The 19,963-nt window shown below is 37.5% G+C and overlaps 1 protein-coding gene across 4 annotated transcripts in view; it reads right to left on the bottom strand.

Annotated features, from left to right (window-relative positions):
- necab2 (N-terminal EF-hand calcium binding protein 2) overlaps nucleotides 1-19,963 on the bottom strand; it is a 90,193-nt gene that overhangs the window by 2,780 nt on the left and 67,450 nt on the right. For 2 of the 4 annotated variants that reach the window (XM_084410040.1, XM_084410041.1), the window contains exons 8-12: nucleotides 15,456-15,535; nucleotides 10,146-10,202; nucleotides 5,077-5,189; nucleotides 1,674-1,751; nucleotides 138-229 (exon numbers count right to left, since the gene is read on the bottom strand). In XM_084410040.1, the coding sequence (XP_084266166.1) occupies nucleotides 138-229; nucleotides 1,674-1,751; nucleotides 5,077-5,189; nucleotides 10,146-10,202; nucleotides 15,456-15,535 (420 nt within the window). The remainder of the gene's footprint in view (nucleotides 1-137; nucleotides 230-1,673; nucleotides 1,752-5,076; nucleotides 5,190-10,145; nucleotides 10,203-15,455; nucleotides 15,536-19,963) is intronic. The other 2 variants (XM_084410042.1, XM_084410043.1) reach the window with 1 other exon arrangement.

The raw sequence follows: 19,963 nt of genomic DNA, 5'->3' as shown, positions 1-19,963 counted from the left end.
AGAGGACGTAATCCTGCAGGGCGCGTAATGGCTGTGACACCCCCCCCCAACTACGCAAGACAATAAATGTAGCATCAAAGGCTGGTTTGGCACCATAGCCCATAACAGCCTCTACGGCAGGCGGCAGTGAAACGCACCAGGCACAGCGACAGAGGACACAGCCTCGGGCTGGCATAGAGTATCCACTTTCACATGCTGGAAGGCCTTGCAAGCTGCAGTCTGAAGGTGCCTGAGAGAGAAGCAGAGACAGTTAGAAAAGGAGCTAAATAAACACAGTTCCAGAACTCTAATATCTTCAGATGCAAAGTAGAATCAATAATAAACTGTAAAAGTGGACTTCCAAAAAGGTTTGTTTGATATGTATATAATAATGCTCAGTTATTAATTGAAAAACAAGTGTTTGTAAAGCGTGGTCACATTTTGGCAAGATTCCTCAGACAAAAAAAGGTCCACTGTCTAGAGTGTAGTGATATATGAAGCTCACACAGAAGTCACTTTCTGTTGGTAAGGGCAGCAATTTCGAGGAAAACAAGTGAAATCTGCATGGGGAATTTTTCACTCTCATGTGAAACTCCCAATCACATGGATTCCTATCAAAATGACTGAATGATCGGCCACAAATTTTCAAAGAGCAATGGCAAAATACAGCACCTTAAATTAGGTCAGTTTAAATTAGTTTATAATTTGCTTTAAAATGAAAATTCTGTCATTATCTATCCACCCTCCTATCACTCGCAACACGAATGGAGTTTATCATCAAATTGTGAAAGCTGCTCTTTTCCATACAAGTTAAAAACCAAAAGACAAAAAATAAATTTATTTAAATTTAAATCTTTAAATCTAGGTCCCTTTTAGGGGGTGCAACGGATCACAAAACTCACTTTTCGGATCATATTACTTTTTTTGATACATGGATTGGATAGTTTTTCAGTTCAAAAGAAGTATGTGTGTGACTAAGATACAAATTAAATAGTGCTTCAAGTTTTTTAGGTCTAACAGTATTCAGGTAGAAAATGAATTATAAATGGTAAGATAACACTGCATAGTCTTTACTGTATAAAATATATCATATATTTTTTGTCTTTTGTTGTTATATAAACAGGTATATTAGGCTGCTGTCACTTTAAGGCCGAATGCACAGTATATAATGATACGCATCTGTTTTCTTTCTCAATTGGTTACGTTCACTTAAGACATAACCAACTATAAATACGAGCATACTCGCCATACAGGGTTTTTTGACAATATTTTGAGTATGTGTCTGTTCGAGCGCAAGGAAATATTAAAGAGATTTTGGGACTCAGAGTCCCGAATTCTCTTTTGTGTTTTCTTGCGCTTGAATGGTTTAAAATGGCTTGAATGTTTAAATTGACAGGACTTAAAAACATGGTTTTTATGGTTAATCTTTTCAATTAATTCATGAATCACACGCATTCCAAACCGTGGGACCGGGTCCCTACGGATCAACTACGATCTTTCACACCCCTAGTCCCTATATGCTAATGGAAACCATATCAATAGACTAATGCATTTGACACTTAACTTCTAAGTAAAAGCTTTTTTTTTCTCATGTCTTGTCTCGTGATAATTCAGGTGCTCATGACAATCGAGATGAGCATAGTTAAGTGTGAAGATCCCAGTGAACACAACAAACACAACAAGAGGTGTTTTACCTCTTCCACTCCTCCTCTCCGTCCCAGAACTCGTACACCACAAAGGAAAGGCCGTCAGGCAGCCGCACAGCCGTCACACTGGAGAGAGGTGAACAGAAGAACAATGACACTTACAATCTCACGTTTCACGAACACAGATTCAGCAAGCTGATGGAAAACAATGTTAAACCTTGTAGAAACAAACAGTGAGAATAAAGAAAACAAGGATCCTGTTTTCAGAGAGACGGCAATTAACCTGCCATACAGAAAACGTTAACAGAAGCATAATTATTCATTGTACTGTATGACCCTCCACTTGATGGCAGTAACTCTTCAGATATTTCTGCAGCTGCAGCCCTTTGAGCAACAAAACAGCAATGATTAGCATTAGCTCAATAAATCAACAGAAATCGAAACATTAGCAGGTTCTGACAACCCCCACTGACTCCTCAAACTCTCAGCAAACTGCAGCAAGTAGCTTTTTCAACGCTTTCTGGATGTGGAAATGATTCAAGCTGTCCTCAATCTTGGGTCGCCCACATGTTAGAGAACCTGTCAGGTCATGTCTCCAGCAGACATTTAAAGTCAACGCAAATATAAAAACTAAATCTAATTCAAAATAGTAAAGTGTATCAATGATATAATAGTATATCAATGTTATTAAAATAACACTGCTGTCACTGTGTAGCGATGCAAGTGGAAAGTCTTTTGAAAGGAAGTTACATTTGGATTAAAGATTATGAAGACATGATTCTTTCTTGCTCCAATGAATCCCTAAAAAAATGCGCATTAAGAAAGTAAATAGGTTCAATTTTGATGTTATGTTGACTTTAATAACTGTACAGAATTATTATTGTTGCCGAACAGTGAACAAAAGTATCTGAACAAGTCGGTCAGTGAGTTATAAGTTAATTTGCATAAAAAGTGCTGTAGTAGAAATCAAAGAGCATTTCAATCACTGTTTCACAAACAGAACATGAGAGGAGGAAAGTTGAAAGAAATAAGGGAGGCTACAGAGATGACAGTTCAGCAGAGAAGCTTGCAGATGTTCTCACTGATCAATTATTCACTAGTCTGATGTGAATCATGACGGCAGTAAATGCTGCCACACAAAACCCTCTCTCAGAGAACAGTCTCAGGGAGCTTCCATGAAAAACACTATAAAGGACCTCTTTTACTCACTGCTATTACATCATTATTTTATACTGTGGGGCTGAAAAATGCTCTCAGTCATGGCCTGACCACACTTTTGAAAATGAAGCAACCTACTGTTCAAATGTTTGGGGTTATTAAGATTTGTTTTGTTGTTTTTCAAAAAAGTCTCTTATGCTCACCAAGGCTGCATTTATTTGATCAAAAATACAGTAAAAACAGTAATATTGTGAAACATTATTAAAACTGTTTTCTATTTTAAATTATGTTAAAATTGTATTTGTATTTGTGATGGCAAAGCCGATTTGGGGCTCAATTAATTTCTTATTATTATAATTAGCATTATGTGCTACTTTTTTTGTGTAGAAACCATGATTTTTTTTTTCAGTTCAAAAGCATTTATAAAAAAAATATATATATATATAGTTTGTAACAATGTAAAAGCCTTTACTGTCACTTTAAATAAATTGAATGCATCCTTGCTGAATAATTTAACTATTCATTAAAAAAAAAAAATCTTACTGATCCCAATCTTTTGAACAATAGCTTATCCAGGTTTAACCAGGGGACAAAACTGAGTAACTTACTGATTTTAAAGTAGTTCGGAAGATTTCTTGTTTTTTTAGGGATTTGTAAACACTATCTATTGATAGTGCTGAAAAACGGCAATTGTTTAACCAGTTTCATCATTAATTCATGAACTAGAATAACAACACCTGCTCACCTGCCATCTTTATCTAAAGGAGGTAAAACGATACAGTGTCTTATTTCAACACATCAGGGATAAATACACATTGATGAGACGCATGTATTTATTAGAGGCACAGGTTTACTCTTTAAAGGTCCCATTGCATGAAAATGTCACTTGATGAGGTTTTTTAACCTTAATATGAGTTTCTCTAGCCTGCCTATGGTACCCCAGTGGCTAGACGTTTTGATGGGTGTAAACCAAACCCTGGGTATTTTTGAGAAAATGAAAGCTCAGACGGGCGAATCTAGAAATCTTCCCCTTATGTCGTCATAAGGGGAAAGGTCACCTCCCCTTTCTCTTCTTTGCCCGCAAAAAGAATTTGGCCCGCCCATGAGAAAATGAGCTGCGCAAGCGCGATATTGGTTTTTCCACGAGAGACATGATGGCTTGCAAACGAGTGAAGCATGGCAGTTGCTCAGTGTTTGGATGTAAATGAACACAAAAGTATTTTTTTAGTTCCTTCATCCGAGCCTCTGAAGAACCAGTGGGTAATGTGAATTTCTGATGTGTAATTGTTCAAGTTCAGACAGATAATCTTTCTCTCAAAGTCGTTCAATACTGTTTATGCATCAGTAAATCAAGCCAGTGGCTAAACTATCAACTTCACGTCGTTTCTCTTAGTAGGATGAAAATAATCTTACTTAAACTGTGATTATATACAGAAAGCGATCAAAGAACAATCCCTTTCCAATCGCCCAAGCTGTCATTCACACAGCGAGAGTTTATCTGGACACTTGCCAAAACTCGTTATGAAATCAGTGACGCTGTTACACTGCACAACAAAGCTCTTACTGTACTTACCTCATGTTTGCATTGGTGAAATCATTAGTGAGAGTGCAGAAACTGCGTTGCAATGATAAGATCTTCATTCACACGATCAACAGACTGTCATCTGCTCAATGCTCATCACTGCAACCTTTTATGTGATGGGAATAGATCTAAATACTTAAAAAACTTCTCACGATTCGTTAATCTCGATAGCTGTAATAGTAAAAACGTATAATAGCTGTAATAGTAAACGTTTTCGAGAGAGTTCCACATGTAATGCTAGTTATTTCATATGCAAGCATGTCAGCCAATCACAGCAGTGGGCGTTTAGTCTCACAGCAGACGACAAGAGCGTTCAAATCAGAGGATAAAATCAGGCTAGGAAATATGCCTTTTATTTCTAAATTATAACAACTTTTGATCTAAAAAACATACTAACATTATAAGGGCATCCCAGGAAACATTCTAAAATAATAAAATAATCCATGCAATGGGACCTTTAAGAAATGCATAGCAGTTATAGCAGTTATGCAGTACAGTTATTGCTACCCTCCAACAGACATTTTGAAACATTTGAAACTTAATATAGAGCATGTGCTTTTCCCTTAGCAGATAAAAACTGAAAACACTTAAGTCTGACAGCACAAAAAAGCACTATGTACTAGCATACTTATAAGACACAATGAGAGAGAAATAGGGAATTAGAAAAATACTCACTAGAAGGTCAAAGTAAGACAAATGAAGTCAACTCACTGGAAACAGTCTCTCTGAGTAGACACATTCTTCAGGTATTGTTTCAGGGCATCGCAGAACTCTCCCAGCTGCTTCTGGGAAACATTCATCTCCTGGCGGATCAGGTAGAGGGACTAAAGAGAGAAAAAGAGCGATAGGATGGGGACAGAGAGAAAGTGGTTTGAATAGTCTGAATGCATAATGAAAACTGTGAGTCTGGGGGGATTATGAGAATGTCTTGTCCTATTGTTAATATTCTCTTTAGGCAAAGTAAATAAATAAAACCAGACTTATTTAGAGACTCAAATCACAGTGTAAGGGTTCAAGACACTATACGTTATAAAAACACTTAAAGGGATAGTTCACCCAAAAATGAAAATTCTGTTATTAATTATTCACACTCATGTCTTTCCAAACCCGCAAGACATTTGTTTATCTTCGGAACACAAATGAAGATGAAATCTGAGAGCTTTCTGTCCCTCCATTGACAGCTACGCAACTACCGCTTTGATGCTTCAAAAAGTTCATAAAGAGATTGTTAAACTAATCCATATGAATTGAGAAGTTTAGTCCAAGTTTTCTGAAGAGACACGATCGCTTTATATGATGAACGGATTGAATTTAGGCTTTTATTCACATATAAACATTCATCAACTCGCACATCATTTGTGGTAAACAGAAGCTCAAGAACGTTTTCTTGACGTGTGAGAACCAGTGAAGTTCAGTCTCATGTTATGCATCACATTTGAGCTTCTGCAAGAACCAATGAGGTTGTTTGTTGCGTGTCAAGCAGGTTCGGTTGAGCTTCTGTTTATGTTCACTGATCAATGTTTAAATGTTAATAAAAGCCTAAATTAAATCTGTTCATCATATAAAGCGATCGAGTCTCTTCAGAAAATTTGGACTAAACCTCTAAATGAATAAGGATTCGTTTTACAATCTCTCGTCAAAGTTGTAGTTGCGTAGCTGTCGATGGAGGGACAGAAAGCTCTAATTTTTGGGTGAACTAACCCTTTAACTCTAACACTGCTTAGAAAAGCAAACGGTCTTAAAAGCTTTGATCCTCATTTAATAAGAGTTATGGTCTATATTGCAGCTGAAAGGTTAAGCAAGGGTTAATCTTCATTTGGATATTCCTTCAGGAGGAGAAATATATACAGTATGAAAAATACCAGAGTAAAATCAATTCAGCTACTCCTTTGGATTGTCGCCTAAGTAACTAATTAATTCCCAGTGTAATCTAAAAGATGTAGAATTGTGGGAGTGTGGTTGGCTACCAAATGAAGTTCAGTACAAATAACAGGGCAGGCTTTAAACCTGCTTCCCTGCAACAAATAATGAAAAAAAAGATATAAAAAAAAATAAAACCTGATTCGCTGTATAAAATTGTCATAACATTTCTTAAAGGGTAAATTTAGACCTTCACGGAAATGAAACTGAACTGCTTTTGACTCGACTGTTTCACATAATTGCACTTTTCTCATGTAACATGTCACTCAGGGCTCCCACTCGTTTCTAAATCTTCAACCAATTTTATTAAGTCTAAGAGATTTTATTAAATAACTAATATTACTAAGAAACGATGGGTTTAAATATTATAATTTCTTGGCAGACTATTTCCACACCGCAGAGCACCCCGAGGAGCCTGGAGCGTTGATTAACATCTGCATTTATATGCTGAATATCATGCCAATCTGCTTTGAGATGCCAATATGCAAACCATTTCAACCTGAAGTAATATCCCTTAAAATGTTTATAATACACTACCGTTCAAAAGAGTCAGTACAAATTATTTATAATAATTAATACTTTTATTCAGCATGTAAGCATTAAATTGATTAAAAGTGACAGTTAAGACAATGTTACAAAAGATTTCTATTTCAACCAAATACTGTTCTTCTGAACTTTCTATTCATCAAAGAATCCTGTAAAAAAAATTATTTAAGCAGCACAACTGTTTGAAACATTGATGATAAAAAGAAATGTTTCTTGAGCAGCAAATCAGCATATTAGAATCATTTCTGAAGGATCATGTGACACTGAAGAGTATTGATGCTGAAAATTCAGCTTTGCATCACAGGAATAAACAACATTTTAAAATATAGTAAAATAGAAAACTGCAATACTATTTAACATATTACTGTTTTTACTGTATTTTTGATCAAATGACTGACAGTTTTGCTGACTAACCACAAACTTTTGAACGGTTGTGTATGCAAATCCTCTGTTAGACCTGGTGAACTATAGAAAGAAAAAAGTCTGCAGATTCGGGGTGGGCTCGCCTATAACTTTTATATGCCATATTACAACCAAACAACTGCACCACAACACATGACATATCTTTAAAGGCCTAAAAAAAGTGAAAAAGGGCATGTTTTTTTTTAGGAGATATTAGGGCATATTTCGTGTGTGGTGTATGCTATAACTAAAGTGTCACATCTTCAATAGAGCATGTGTAGTTCCCCAGCAGGTGGGGAAGATAAAACCCAAGAGAAACCATTAGGCCCTTCGATTTGACAGCAGTCCCGTTCCCCGAAGGCGAGGGCAATAAAAGAGCAGAAGCCTGGTAATAAACCCTGAACTTAATCAAGAGCACTATGCCACCCAACACCAGCCAGAATGCAATCAGAAACACTACATTAGCCGACCTACACACAATGATGAGTATCATTCTGTTTTCCCATTCTCCTCCACTGGAGGCCTGATCTGATAGGCACATAAGAATAATTAGAGGAATGCATGAGGATACGCAAACCCAATTTTCTTTGCATTTCGACATCTGGCTGATCCGAACGCATTGAGACCGATTGCACTAATGTCTTTCATTAGTCTTCAGTGTTTGTTTGAACAGTGAGGGGGGCTTCATTCAGACTCAATGCCGTGGAATAAACTGATAAATCATAGCTTGGTAGACGATGCAAATGTGACCCATAGTGTAAGGCTTTGTGCTCTGTGGGATATTCTCATTGTATTATTAGAATCCTTAAATCTGTCGCTTTGACAGAAGCCAGATTAAATTTCCTTTAGCAATATTTCTTGGGTGTATTGTAATGTCTCTCATTTGGCTTTATGCGGAATTAGCAATCCCTGATGTGGTGAATGCGCTTTGCATATATGTGAATGATGTGTGTCTCTTTAGCTCAGAAGGGAACCTAAACTAATGAACCCTAAAGACCCCCATGTGGAGTTGAACTGCTCCACTTCTACATTATGCATCAGACTGTGACACACACACACAAACACAACGAGAGGAAAGAATATTTTATGTGCACAATTTCCTACCATGTGAGTGAGGAGATCGTCTCAGGTACAGTACGAGTCCTTAGAAAAAGTAAGAAACCTCAGAGGGTTTGAGAAATTTCACAGTTACCATGGAAACTGGGGAATACCGTCCCCTTTCTTTCTGATTGGCATCTTTCTACCCCCATTTATCCTTTCTCTGATTTAACTGCATTATTCCCCCCTTTTTTGTTTAAGTCCAAAAGGCATAAATGGGGGCGTCTCAATGTCCCTCTCTGCATCCGTCCCATAATTCCCTCCAAATGAGCAAATACGGCTTTCAGACATGTAGTTGTCCTTCTCCCTTTCTCTTTCGGTCTGTCCTCTGTGGTTTTATCAGCAGACAGCTGATTTATATTCCTCTTGGCCAATCAAGACAAGCACTGCGGGTGGTGTAAGTCTAGTGAAGTCAGTGAATACAGCCTGTAAAGTACTAAACTGCTGAGCTAACAGATGCATTGAGCCATTGGACTGATCAGTCATTAGTCCACTCTCTATAAACATGTCTTGAAGAGTAGATAAGAGCTCCCCCCTTCTTGCCGCATCTCCACTCTGCTATAGACTTCAAAAAGCCATTGTTTTCTTATATCTGGAGGTGGGAACACATTTTAGATGCCTGAACATTTTGTTTATATATGTATGTATAGCTCATTGCAATGATTTCCATAAATATTTACAGGAGGAAAATAAAAAAATTAAGTAGCAATAATTATATGCTAAAATATGCATTCATACATATTCAAATATATGAGGGTGTGAAGAAAAGCTCTACCGCTGCAATACTTAAGAAGATCTACCTGCTCATTTAAATATTCGGCATCACTGTTCAAATTCCTGTTTCTTGTTACTAGGATTAGGTGCATTGTTTTTTAATGTTTGTCATCCAAATGTCAAAACGCATGCAATTTACTAGAAGCAAATGGAGCAATAATCAGTTGTAAACAGGAATAGCTCTGAAATGGCACAGTTATTGTTTTAAAATGGCTCTTTTCTGCTCTGTGTAATATGGCAAATAACACTGCGGGAGACCCTGATATTATTATAGGTGTGATGAACTAATTCCAGAAATATCTAATGGGTCCCAAAACAAAGCTTGTGTTAACCAACAAACACAGAGGCACACGCTAAAGCTGTCAGGTGGAACCTGCCCAACCCCAATTTTGTCCTGAAATTGACAAGGATTAATGGATAAAAAGGAATGATTCAATTGCCCCTGATCCCTGCAATGTCAATAAGAAGTCAATTTGAGCTAAGATCTGTTACACACTGAACTCAGTTGCACTTTTTCCTTTTTTTTAAACACAGCAATCTTTTCCTTATTAGATCTAAAACTTTTAAACCACAAAGTTTTACAAGAGATTAAATCCCAGCACTCCCACACTTTAGCTGAACAAATCCGTCCGATATTTCTGTGCATTCCCATCATGCTCTGCTGTGTGTATCACTAAGTCCACAGAGCGAGATTGATTTGTGGCCAGGTGAGTTGTAGCTTTATACTGCCTCTTATCTTTTAGAGGCACAAATGACTCCTGGAACATGTTGGTATTAAACACACTGAGCTGGTGCTTTCATATGGAGAAAGAAATGTGACTTAATCCTGAGGAACAGGTGGCAGATCTGCTGCAGGTGTGTGGAACAGCATGAGGAGCTCTGGAGAGACCCAAGCTTCATTTGACAGGGGTTTATTCATTGGTTTTCAGTCTGCTTTTGTGTTTTAAGACGAAGGGAGGGGGGGGCATGCATTGTCTTGGAGGATTTTATGCAGTTTTCTATCATGCTCTTTGGTATATAAGACGTGCTTTAATACTTACTGCGCTAGTTGTGCCATCAGTGTCTGTTAGTCGCTGATGTAGGTCAAACCAAACTGTCTGCAACACAAACCAGAACAGAAAAGCCACCAGTGAATTGACTGTCCCCCTCAGCTGCCCCTCGCTGCTTCTGTCTGTCTGCAAACACTCAATCAGGTGAGCTCAGAGGAGATCAATCACAAACACAACTGCCTGACTTTTTACCAAGAAAAAAAATGTCTAAAGCAGTCTGCAAAACGTCTTGCGACTTTTGCATGACATGGTATTCTAAAAACAAGGCACTCAACTTTTAAAAAGACGCATCTCTATACCTTGCATTTTAAACCTCTGTAAACTGACGCTTATAATTAATTTGGTCATCAGCATTAATTTGTGTAATTGCCCATTATTCAATGTGAGTCAATAATTAATTTGTGAAAATAATGTCTAATTCTTTTTTATATTTGCAGGTAATTCTTGCATTACTGAATCAATGGTTTCAAACTGATTTGCAGCTCCATTTTTGTCACCACAGTCAGAAAATAATACGGTACTATAGCAGTGTTGACAAAATAACTATACTTTGCATTTCACATAAACATTAAATACAGTAGCCATTTAGTTTTCAGGTGTTGCTAGCTACTAATAGGATGTAAAATCTCACATTTCTTTACAATTTGTGTTATAGAGTTGACATATGAAAGATTATGGTATAAAAGTATAGTACAAAACAACAACTATACAGTAGAACTCACCAGGGCCTGTGTGATGTTGTGGAACTCGTAGCAGGATGGCAACTGACTTTGATTTTACCAGAATTTTTTTCTTGAATGTTTTGTCTAAATGTTTTCATAAATGCCTGACAGTGTTGTGAAAGGGTATAGAGGTATATTTTAATATGAACCTCTTTAGTGAGTTGCAGGGCTGTAACAACCATAGACATTGAGGGAGACAAGTCCCCCCTCAATAATTAGAAATGGCCAAATTGTGCCTCCCAATATTTAATATTCTTAATTCTGCTGCACTCCATTACGCATCGCTCTGTTTGTTGTTAGGATGACAAAATGTTTTAAAAGTTACATTTTTAGCCTGATCTGCCTCAGCGATCTAACAGCACTCATTATCATTGAGATGGCCAATCGAATCAAAGAAGGCGGGGCTTACTGTTCATTAAAGAGGAGTGCGAATTTCAACGCAATGCTTTAGTTAACAGTGAAAGAGTGTGTGGTGCTAGTAGCTAAACATTTAATATTTGACTACTGTTTTATGTTAGAAATGTTCAGCGACAGATAGTAATATCCAATTGAAAAGTTTACTATTCAAGTTTTGAATTGAAAATATGCTATCATTTACATAACTGAATGTGACGAGACAAGAACCATTTTGCGTTTCTGAGATATTAGATAGACACGAATAAGAGTGAATGTGGGCATATTTTTCAAATGTAAACATTATTAGCAAATAGTTTAAATTGATTACTAGGCAACAATTATAACTTATTTCACTTTTAAAAATTTTTTTTTTTTTTATTGTAATCCTTTATTTAATTCCTTTTAATAAAAAAGTAGATAAAATAAAAAGACAACTTTGGTTCTCCCCAATGTTTAAGGCATGGTTATGGCCTTGCTGAGTAGTACAGTTAAAAGTACACATACAGCATATACTGTATACAAGTTTTTTTTTTTTACATACAATTTTTTTTTTTTCAACTCTGATTCATTTCAAACTAGAAATGTTGCTATTTGATCAAATAATGGCAGGTAAAGTTGTAGGAGATGTTTTTTTTAGTAATCAAGAATCTGAGCACTGAGAGAAAGCCTGCTAGTATTATTTCCCTTCCTCCATGTAGAGGCTACAAGCACTGCCACTAGGATGCAATGATGAATGCACATAATAATAAAAAAAATACTGAGAACAAGAACAGTATAGGCTATGTTTCAAATATTCTCACTATATTCCAAATATAGGTACTTTATGAATTCAAGAGGAATTCACAGCAGCCCTGGCTCTGAAAAGTTAACACCACCGCAATGTAAGAATCATTATGTGCTTCATAAATGAGAGGCGCTGGTATCTCCTGTCAGACCATCCACATGAAGTGAACAGGGATGGTGCGGGATATTCTTTCCCATCATGGAATGACAGAGTACATAATGGCCAGTAATGATGCCACAAATTTCGTGCAGCTGTCTCTCTCACTGATAAAAGCGACAGCGGGTTATCCATCAAAAATAATAGCAAGAATGACAACCGCCATACTCTCGAGTATGAAGACTGCAGGACCGGCATGAGCGTTAGTCTCCACAGTGATTGGAGGCTATCAGGATGCCACAACTGGATGGAAAAGAGAAATGATGCGTTTCCTAAAGCTGTGGGGGCGCATTATGCAGACAACAAGAGCGCTCTGATGACTGATCCAGCTCTGAGCCAAAGCGGGTCACTGAAGTCAGGCTGCCCTGTCTGCTAAGCGACAGCGAGAATGGAGAACGGGACAGGACAGACGTGCAGTGCTATGTTTGACATTTCAATTAAAGTGAAGGCTCTGAGGATGGATGTTTAGAGGAACATGCGCTAATTCCTGCACAGACCCAGGTGTGCTGCAACAGTTGTATTGATCAACTATGGCAGATTTCACAGTGGACCGAGTTTGACATGGCAACTGGAAAAATTGTCCCTGACTCGAGAACCTTGAAGGCAAGCCAAACTATGACGATTGCAAAAGGTTGCATGGCTTGCAGGGGTGGGTGGAAAAAAGGTATTTCAAAATATTGCAATGTTTTACCTCAACACACTGAACTGACATTGTCATGCGGGGAGGACCACCACTGAGTCCTGCGAGAAGGTGTAGTATTAGGTCAACGCAGATATGTTTTCCAGCTATGCCATTAAAGAACCATTTTCATGGAAAATAACTTTTCATGGAACATTTTTAAAAAGAATTGGACCCTAAACTAAAGTGTTACTTATCAGCATGCATATTACTAGGATATTGGCTGTATTTTAGTACTTATAAAGCACATATAATGCCTCCAATACCTAAACTAACTACCTTACCTAACTATTAATAAGCGGTAATTAGCAGTTTATTGAGGCAAAAGTCATAGTTAATAGTTAGTTAATAGTGAGAATTGGATCCTAATCTCAAGTGTGACCAAAGAACCATATTTTTGTGTGAAGAACTTTTTAATAATCTGAAGAAACTTTTTCCACTATAAAAGAACCTTTCCATTGCACAAAAGTGTCATGTAGGTTCTTCATGGAACCACGTATGCCAATAAAGAACCTTTATTTTTAAGAGTATATTAATTACCGGTCAAAAGTCTGGGTTTTAATGTTTTGAAAGAAGTCTCTTCTGCTCACCAAGACTGCATTTGTTTGATCAACAGTACACAAAACGGTAATATTGTGAAATATTATTACAATTTAAAATAACTGTTTTCTTATTTACCATATTTTAAAATGTACTTTATTCCTGTGATTTTCAGTCACATGATCCTTCAGAAATCATTCTAATATGCTGATTTGCTGCTCAAGAAACATTTCTTATTATTATCAATGTTGAAAACAGTTGTGCTGTTTAATATTATTGTGGAAACCATGATATATTTTTCTCAGGATTCTTTGATGAATAGGAAGAACAGCATTTATTTGAAAGAGAAATATAAATGGTTTTACTGTCACTTTTGATAGTCTTCTTGCTGAATAAAAGTCTTAATTTCTTTTAAAAAACCCACTTTCGAATGGTAGTCTATATTACAAAATTAGGAATATTTATTTATTACGCGAATTAATTTAAAACTCATTTTCACTTCCTGCGTACAGTCTATGTGCATGTACCGTATCCTTGTTAATCTGGACTGACCCCAAACATCTCCCAGTGCCACTGCAGTCTCTGCTGCTCAACCCAGATATCCTCTCATTCATACCGTCTCACCAGGATGTGTCAGAACCTCCCTTCCACTGAGAGAGGAATAAACCAGTTGGGTTGCTTTGGCTATTCTTAGCTCCAGCAATAAGAACCTGCCTGCCAAAGACTCCAGTATTAACTGGGGACTCTATTAGTGCACTGAGCTCAATGTCTATCAGACACGCATCTTTTCTGAGAGAAAGAGAGATGGTAAAATAATGGTTAACCAAGAAAAAAAAAGTTACATAAGTGTTGAATAAAAAAAAATCTAAGGGTAAAAATCAGCCATTAACTATTGCATTACTGTTGTTGTCAGGTCTGTTTAATTGCTTCCTTTGTTCTCCAATTCATTCCTGCCCTCCTTCACTGCTCTGCATCCTGAGCAATGGAAGTAATAACTGTAAGGAGGAAAGATTACTGGCTTTGCAAAATGCAATCTGAATCTCATCTCATGCTTTTACATATGAATGTGTGTAATTATCAGAGCGTGCTTGTGTGTGCATGAGTAATGGAAATTACAGGAGGGACAGAAAAGCTCCACACCAAAGTTTTACTTCCTAATCGACCGGTGGACTTCTGAAAGGAAGCAAAATTTGGGTTTTTAGACTAATGTAAATTCACGTTCAAGCTCCATATTGATATTTCCAGACCTTTCAAAAGTTTGTGGTCAGTAAGATTTAAGGCTGCATTTATTTGACAAAAAAAGGTTAATACAATTTAGAATAAAATAGTTAATTTATTTATTCCTGTGATGGCAATGCTTAATTTTTTCAGCTGCCAACATGATCCATGTTGAAAAAAAGTGCTGTTTAATGATACATATTTTTCCAGGATTCTCTGATGAATAGAAAGTTTAAAAGAACAGTATTTCAAATAGAAATTGTAATATTGTAAATCTTTTTACTGTCACTTTTTTATCAATGCATTCTTACGGAATAAACGTTTTTTTTTAATCTTACTGACTGACTTTTGAATGGTAATGTATACTTCTTGTACTATAATATTTGTTTTCAAAAATAATAACTACAATAATGCTGTAACAAGCAAAGCTAATTTACAGACTGATATAACAATAACAGGGATATCAGCTAACCACCATAATCTGAAAACCTTATTTGACTTTTTGGCCTTTATTTCACCCCCTCACAATCAATAACTGCCATCCTCTAAAATATAAACAGTTTAGGACAGTGTTACTTTAGATATGATCTTTTTATTTGAAAAATAAATCAATAAAATAAATATGAAATATCTACTCTATGTATTATAATCTTTCCATTTACTGTCAATCATGTTTTTATGTTCTGGTTATTATAACACTGGATAGTATCTGCACAGGTCTGTGGATTCTGACTCTCAGTATTATAAGACGTTTCCCAGGAGGAAAGCACTTGACCTCTCAGTATTATAAGACGAGCCTCTCTTACCTTGTTCTCCAGACGTCCAATCAGCTCAGCCAGTCGGTTGATCTGTGCCTCGAGTCCTTCTTTTCTCACCTCCACAGCTCCTGACAGAGACAGAGAGGCACAGTGCATAATTTGCAGATAGTTTCAATGATGTTTTACTCTTCCTGAAACCTCGTCTCAGAGTGGCTGTCATAGCAATGCGACAGGGTGAATCAAACGTTCAGACATTATTAGTGAGCTCAAGTCATTACATAGATTACAATGGACATTTACACATTTTTGCCAACTTCTTTGAGTGCTGCAGATGACACTTATAAAAGAAGCACTGAAATATGCTTTTTTGGACATGGTATTACCACCTGATACCATGGTACTGCCACCGCGAATGATAAAGGAAGAGTACGCGCTGTAACAATATTGCATTTCGCATAAAAAACAAAATAAAGTGGAGAGCGATTAACATGATTTTCACCTTTCCTTTATTTCTTTTATGCAATGACAGATCCTATTAATGAGGGAAAGGTTTTCCTGCCTTTGAAATCAGCCCCACTTGAGGTGCCAAACCAATTATACTCTAACACCTCCCTTGTGTTGATGAGGCCAGCATAATGGGGAGGGGAGACATTTTGGAACACATTAACTGTGTTACCATAGCAATAGCATGACCAAGTGAACAGGGCCTGAAACCTTTTAAAGGCATAGATAATAATGAAAATCATAGAAATAAATAATACAAATAATAATATTCCACAGAATTCTAGAAATTTTACCATAAAATCAGCACAGAAAATGCTAATAAAGTTTGTAATTCCATCTTGGCCTTAGTAATACAACAGACATTTCTTCATAATGCACTTATAAAGACTAGAATGTGTGAAGATAATCTGGGAGTCTTGCCACATGCTCTTCCTACTTAGGAGGATGTCATGTTAATTATCTTGGGAGCTTCAGCCACAACATCAGTTCAGTTCAGGCTCCAGTCAGGACCAAAACTTTCCCTGACCACCTGCTCCTCTCCCGATTTAATGCTGTCAAATGAATAACATGCACTATACAGTTTCTACGGAAAAATTGGAAAATGTTACAAAGTCTTGCCAATAATAGAACATTATGAAGTACAATGACCCTTTGAAGAAACATCTCAATGAAATTATTGATTATGTTATGCACTGTAAAACAAATAGCCAAATTCTGACAGTAACATACTTTTTTCCCCATTAAAACAGTAATCTGCTGTAGAAAACAATGTAAAGCAACTGCTGTTAACTGGTACAGGCAGAAGATTGAGGCAACCCTTGTGTTAGGCAACCCCCGTGAGGCATGGCAGGGGATCAAGACCATGACCAATGTCCCCCACAAGGGCAGAGGGAATCCTTCCCTGATTCTGCCTGGAGGTGAGGGACTGGAAAGGGCAAACCAGCTGAACGGCTTCTCCTGTCGCTTTGAGAGCGGCAGCGGTGCTGGAGCTGGCAACGTGCTGCCCCCTCCATCCCCTGCATCTGCATCTGTATTAAACATCAGACAGTCGGATGTCTTTCACCTTTTTAGTTGCTGTAATCTACAGAAAAGTCCTGGCTCTGACAAAATCTGTGGTAATATCCTCAAGCACTGTGCAGAACAGTTAGCAGTAACAAATTCATGCACTAGCACTTTTCAAAACAGGCACTTTGTTAAATATTCAGATGACACAGCTCTAGTGAGTCTGCTACAGGATGGGGGAGGTAGATCATGGGCCAGTTTTTGACTCCTTTTTAGAATGGTGCAATAAGTCACACTTCATTTTAAATACCAATAAGACCAAAGAAACGTCCATAGATTTTAGAAAGTCACAGCAACCCACCGACCCTTTTATCAATGGGGAGATTATTCAGGTTGTTACAAACTATAAATACCATGGCATTGCACTGGACAACAAGCTTAAATGGGACTCATGGACTGATGTTTTGCACAATAAGACACAGCAAAGAATGAACTTTTTAAAGAAACTGCTTGTTTTTAAAGGAGTCATAATGTAGAAATTTCACTTTTCCACGAGAATCAATGTATGTTATGATTGCATAATGATTATACACTGGCCGGGAAGCCGATATTTAAAAGTGAAGCGTTTGTTTACCTCGGGGTTTGTAAAATAGGCCACGTGCACGCGCACGAAAAAACAAGATTTTGATTTCTTCCCCTTCTTGACGTCAAGACGGGGGAGGATATACCAAATATGGACACCGCAAACCTATGCCGCGGGAAGCCCGCCCCTCTCCCCCTCTCCCCCTCAGATTCAGTTTAGTTGACTCGAGAAAGATGGAGAAATCGAGTGCACACCTGAGATGCTCTGTGGGTGACTGCCACAAACAACATGCAAATGTGTTTTATCTACCAAAAACGGACGAAACTATCAGGGAACAGTGGATGAAATTCATTTTTAATGACGCTGTCCCAACAACTCTTTCAAGTGGCGTATCGTTAGGTGTGTGTGCTAAACATTTTACACCGGAATCTTTTACAAATTTGGGGCAGTATCAGGCGAACTTGGCCTCGAAGCTCCGTTTGGGAAAAGGTGCCATCCCAACCATCAGGGACTTGCCAGAAATTGAAAAGGTAAGACTGTGTTTTTATACTGTGGTTAACAAATAGCAGCTAACTGCTAATGCGGCTATTGTATGTAACGTTACCTTCGAGGTAAACACGGGGAATGGACTCTACGAATGCTAGCCACATCTTTCCACTTTGTTTTACACTAGCAGCTACAGTAGTGACGGTACAGGAGTCCATGCTCAGTGGCTAAAACTGTTTAAATGCAAGTATGAAAACAATATACCACTAAACATTATTAGCCAAACTCATGCAAAACATGCAGTTTGAAAATAGCTTTCAGTTAGTGGGGCTTCTGTAAGAATGTATCTGGCAATGGTGTATTTTTTCTTTTTTCTTTGGTTGTGATTACAATTTCACTAACAATAAGTACCGTCACATTTATTGAGCTATTGCAGTATTCTGTCTATGTTTTTGTACCGCTTGGAAGTAGTAAAATACATTCCTGCAACCAATCAACGCGCCCCTCATTTGCATTATTATAATGACCGTCCACGACAGCCAAAACATCGCATCAGATCTCGCGAGACAATAATGCCTTTAGAAATAAGGGTCTGAGGGGCTCTGTGTTGATTTTTTTTCCACTTTTCTTTTTTAGAAGTGCCTAAAATACTATAATAGAGCATTTGGGTATCCAAGGTAACACAACATTATGACTCCTTTAATGTCAATAACAAAATGCTTCAAATGTTTTATACTGCTTTTATTGAAAGTGTTTTAACTTGCTGTATTATCTGTTGGTTCGGAAATGCCACTGAATCACAGAAAAAGATAATCAGAAAAACAGTTACTACTGCCAGCAAGTTACTTGGGATAACATTACAGAGCATTGAGCACATTTACAAAGACAGAATGGTGAGAAAGCCAATAACATTGTATGTGATTACACACACCTGTTGGCATCTCATTTTAAATGATTGCCATCTAGGCGTCGTTTCTGCCCACCCCTTATGACCAAGAACAGATCCAAATTTTCTTTTGTAACATCAGTCATTTCTGAAATCATAACATTTTCGTTCACAAGCCATAAAAGCCTTAAATCAGTCAAAATAAGCTAGATGTCCAGCTGGCCTGGTCAGACCCAAGGGTGTGTATTGCATTGTATTGTATTTGATTGTGTCATATGTTCGATGTTCTGTCATGAAGTGCCTTGCGACTGCGCCGCAAACCCAATTGCCCCACGGGGACAATAAAGTTACCTACTACTACTAATTTACAGCCCATTTTCAACACCGATCTACTGTATTAATGGATTATGGTTTTGTACTGTAGTACCCAATGCATTGTGGGCTGGTGCATTTTTGAAGCAATAGCACAATGCCCGACCCAACACCCGTATACAGGGTGTTTCTCAGGAGTTAGAGTAAGAGTAAGTCTTCCTAAGTTCGCGGTGCTCATGACAGGAATATGAAGAAAATAGAAGAAAACTAATCAAAGTGGAGAGGAGAGGGAACTTTGAAACTGACTGCTGCGAGGAGCGCGTTGTTTTTAAACTTGACCGGTCGGAGTGTTTTTTCTCACATCCAAATCACTTGAACGATGACTGATGAGCTGGAACTGAACAAGCCGGAATAGCGCTTGAGAGTGCTTATAAGTGAGTGATTATAAATGCATTAAACAGAGATACGCTGTAATACATAATTTATTCCCAAATTTCAGTGTTTATTAAGGCTTTTCAGACTGTGTATTTCCTGGTGGCACTCAGCCTGATGGTTTTGCCCATCTAGTGCTCGTTGGCAGGAGAAAAATAAACTAAACGAAATAACTGGTCAAATTTGTTCTTAAACATGATTGATTATTAAACTTTTAAAACGCAATTTCATTTACCTGTATAAGCTATACAACAGAGTTTAGGTTTGCATTCTTTAAGCTAATGCAATCTCACAGTATTCATAATTACAGCTGATTGCTGGCGTCTCTGCAGTTAGTAGTTTACCGTTATT

The sequence above is a fragment of the Rutilus rutilus genome, assembly GCF_951802725.1.
Source record: "Rutilus rutilus genome assembly, chromosome: 5".
Lineage (NCBI taxonomy): Eukaryota > Metazoa > Chordata > Actinopteri > Cypriniformes > Leuciscidae > Rutilus > Rutilus rutilus.
Note: the sequence above shows the minus strand (reverse complement) of the source record. Positions and strands in the feature narration are given on the sequence as shown.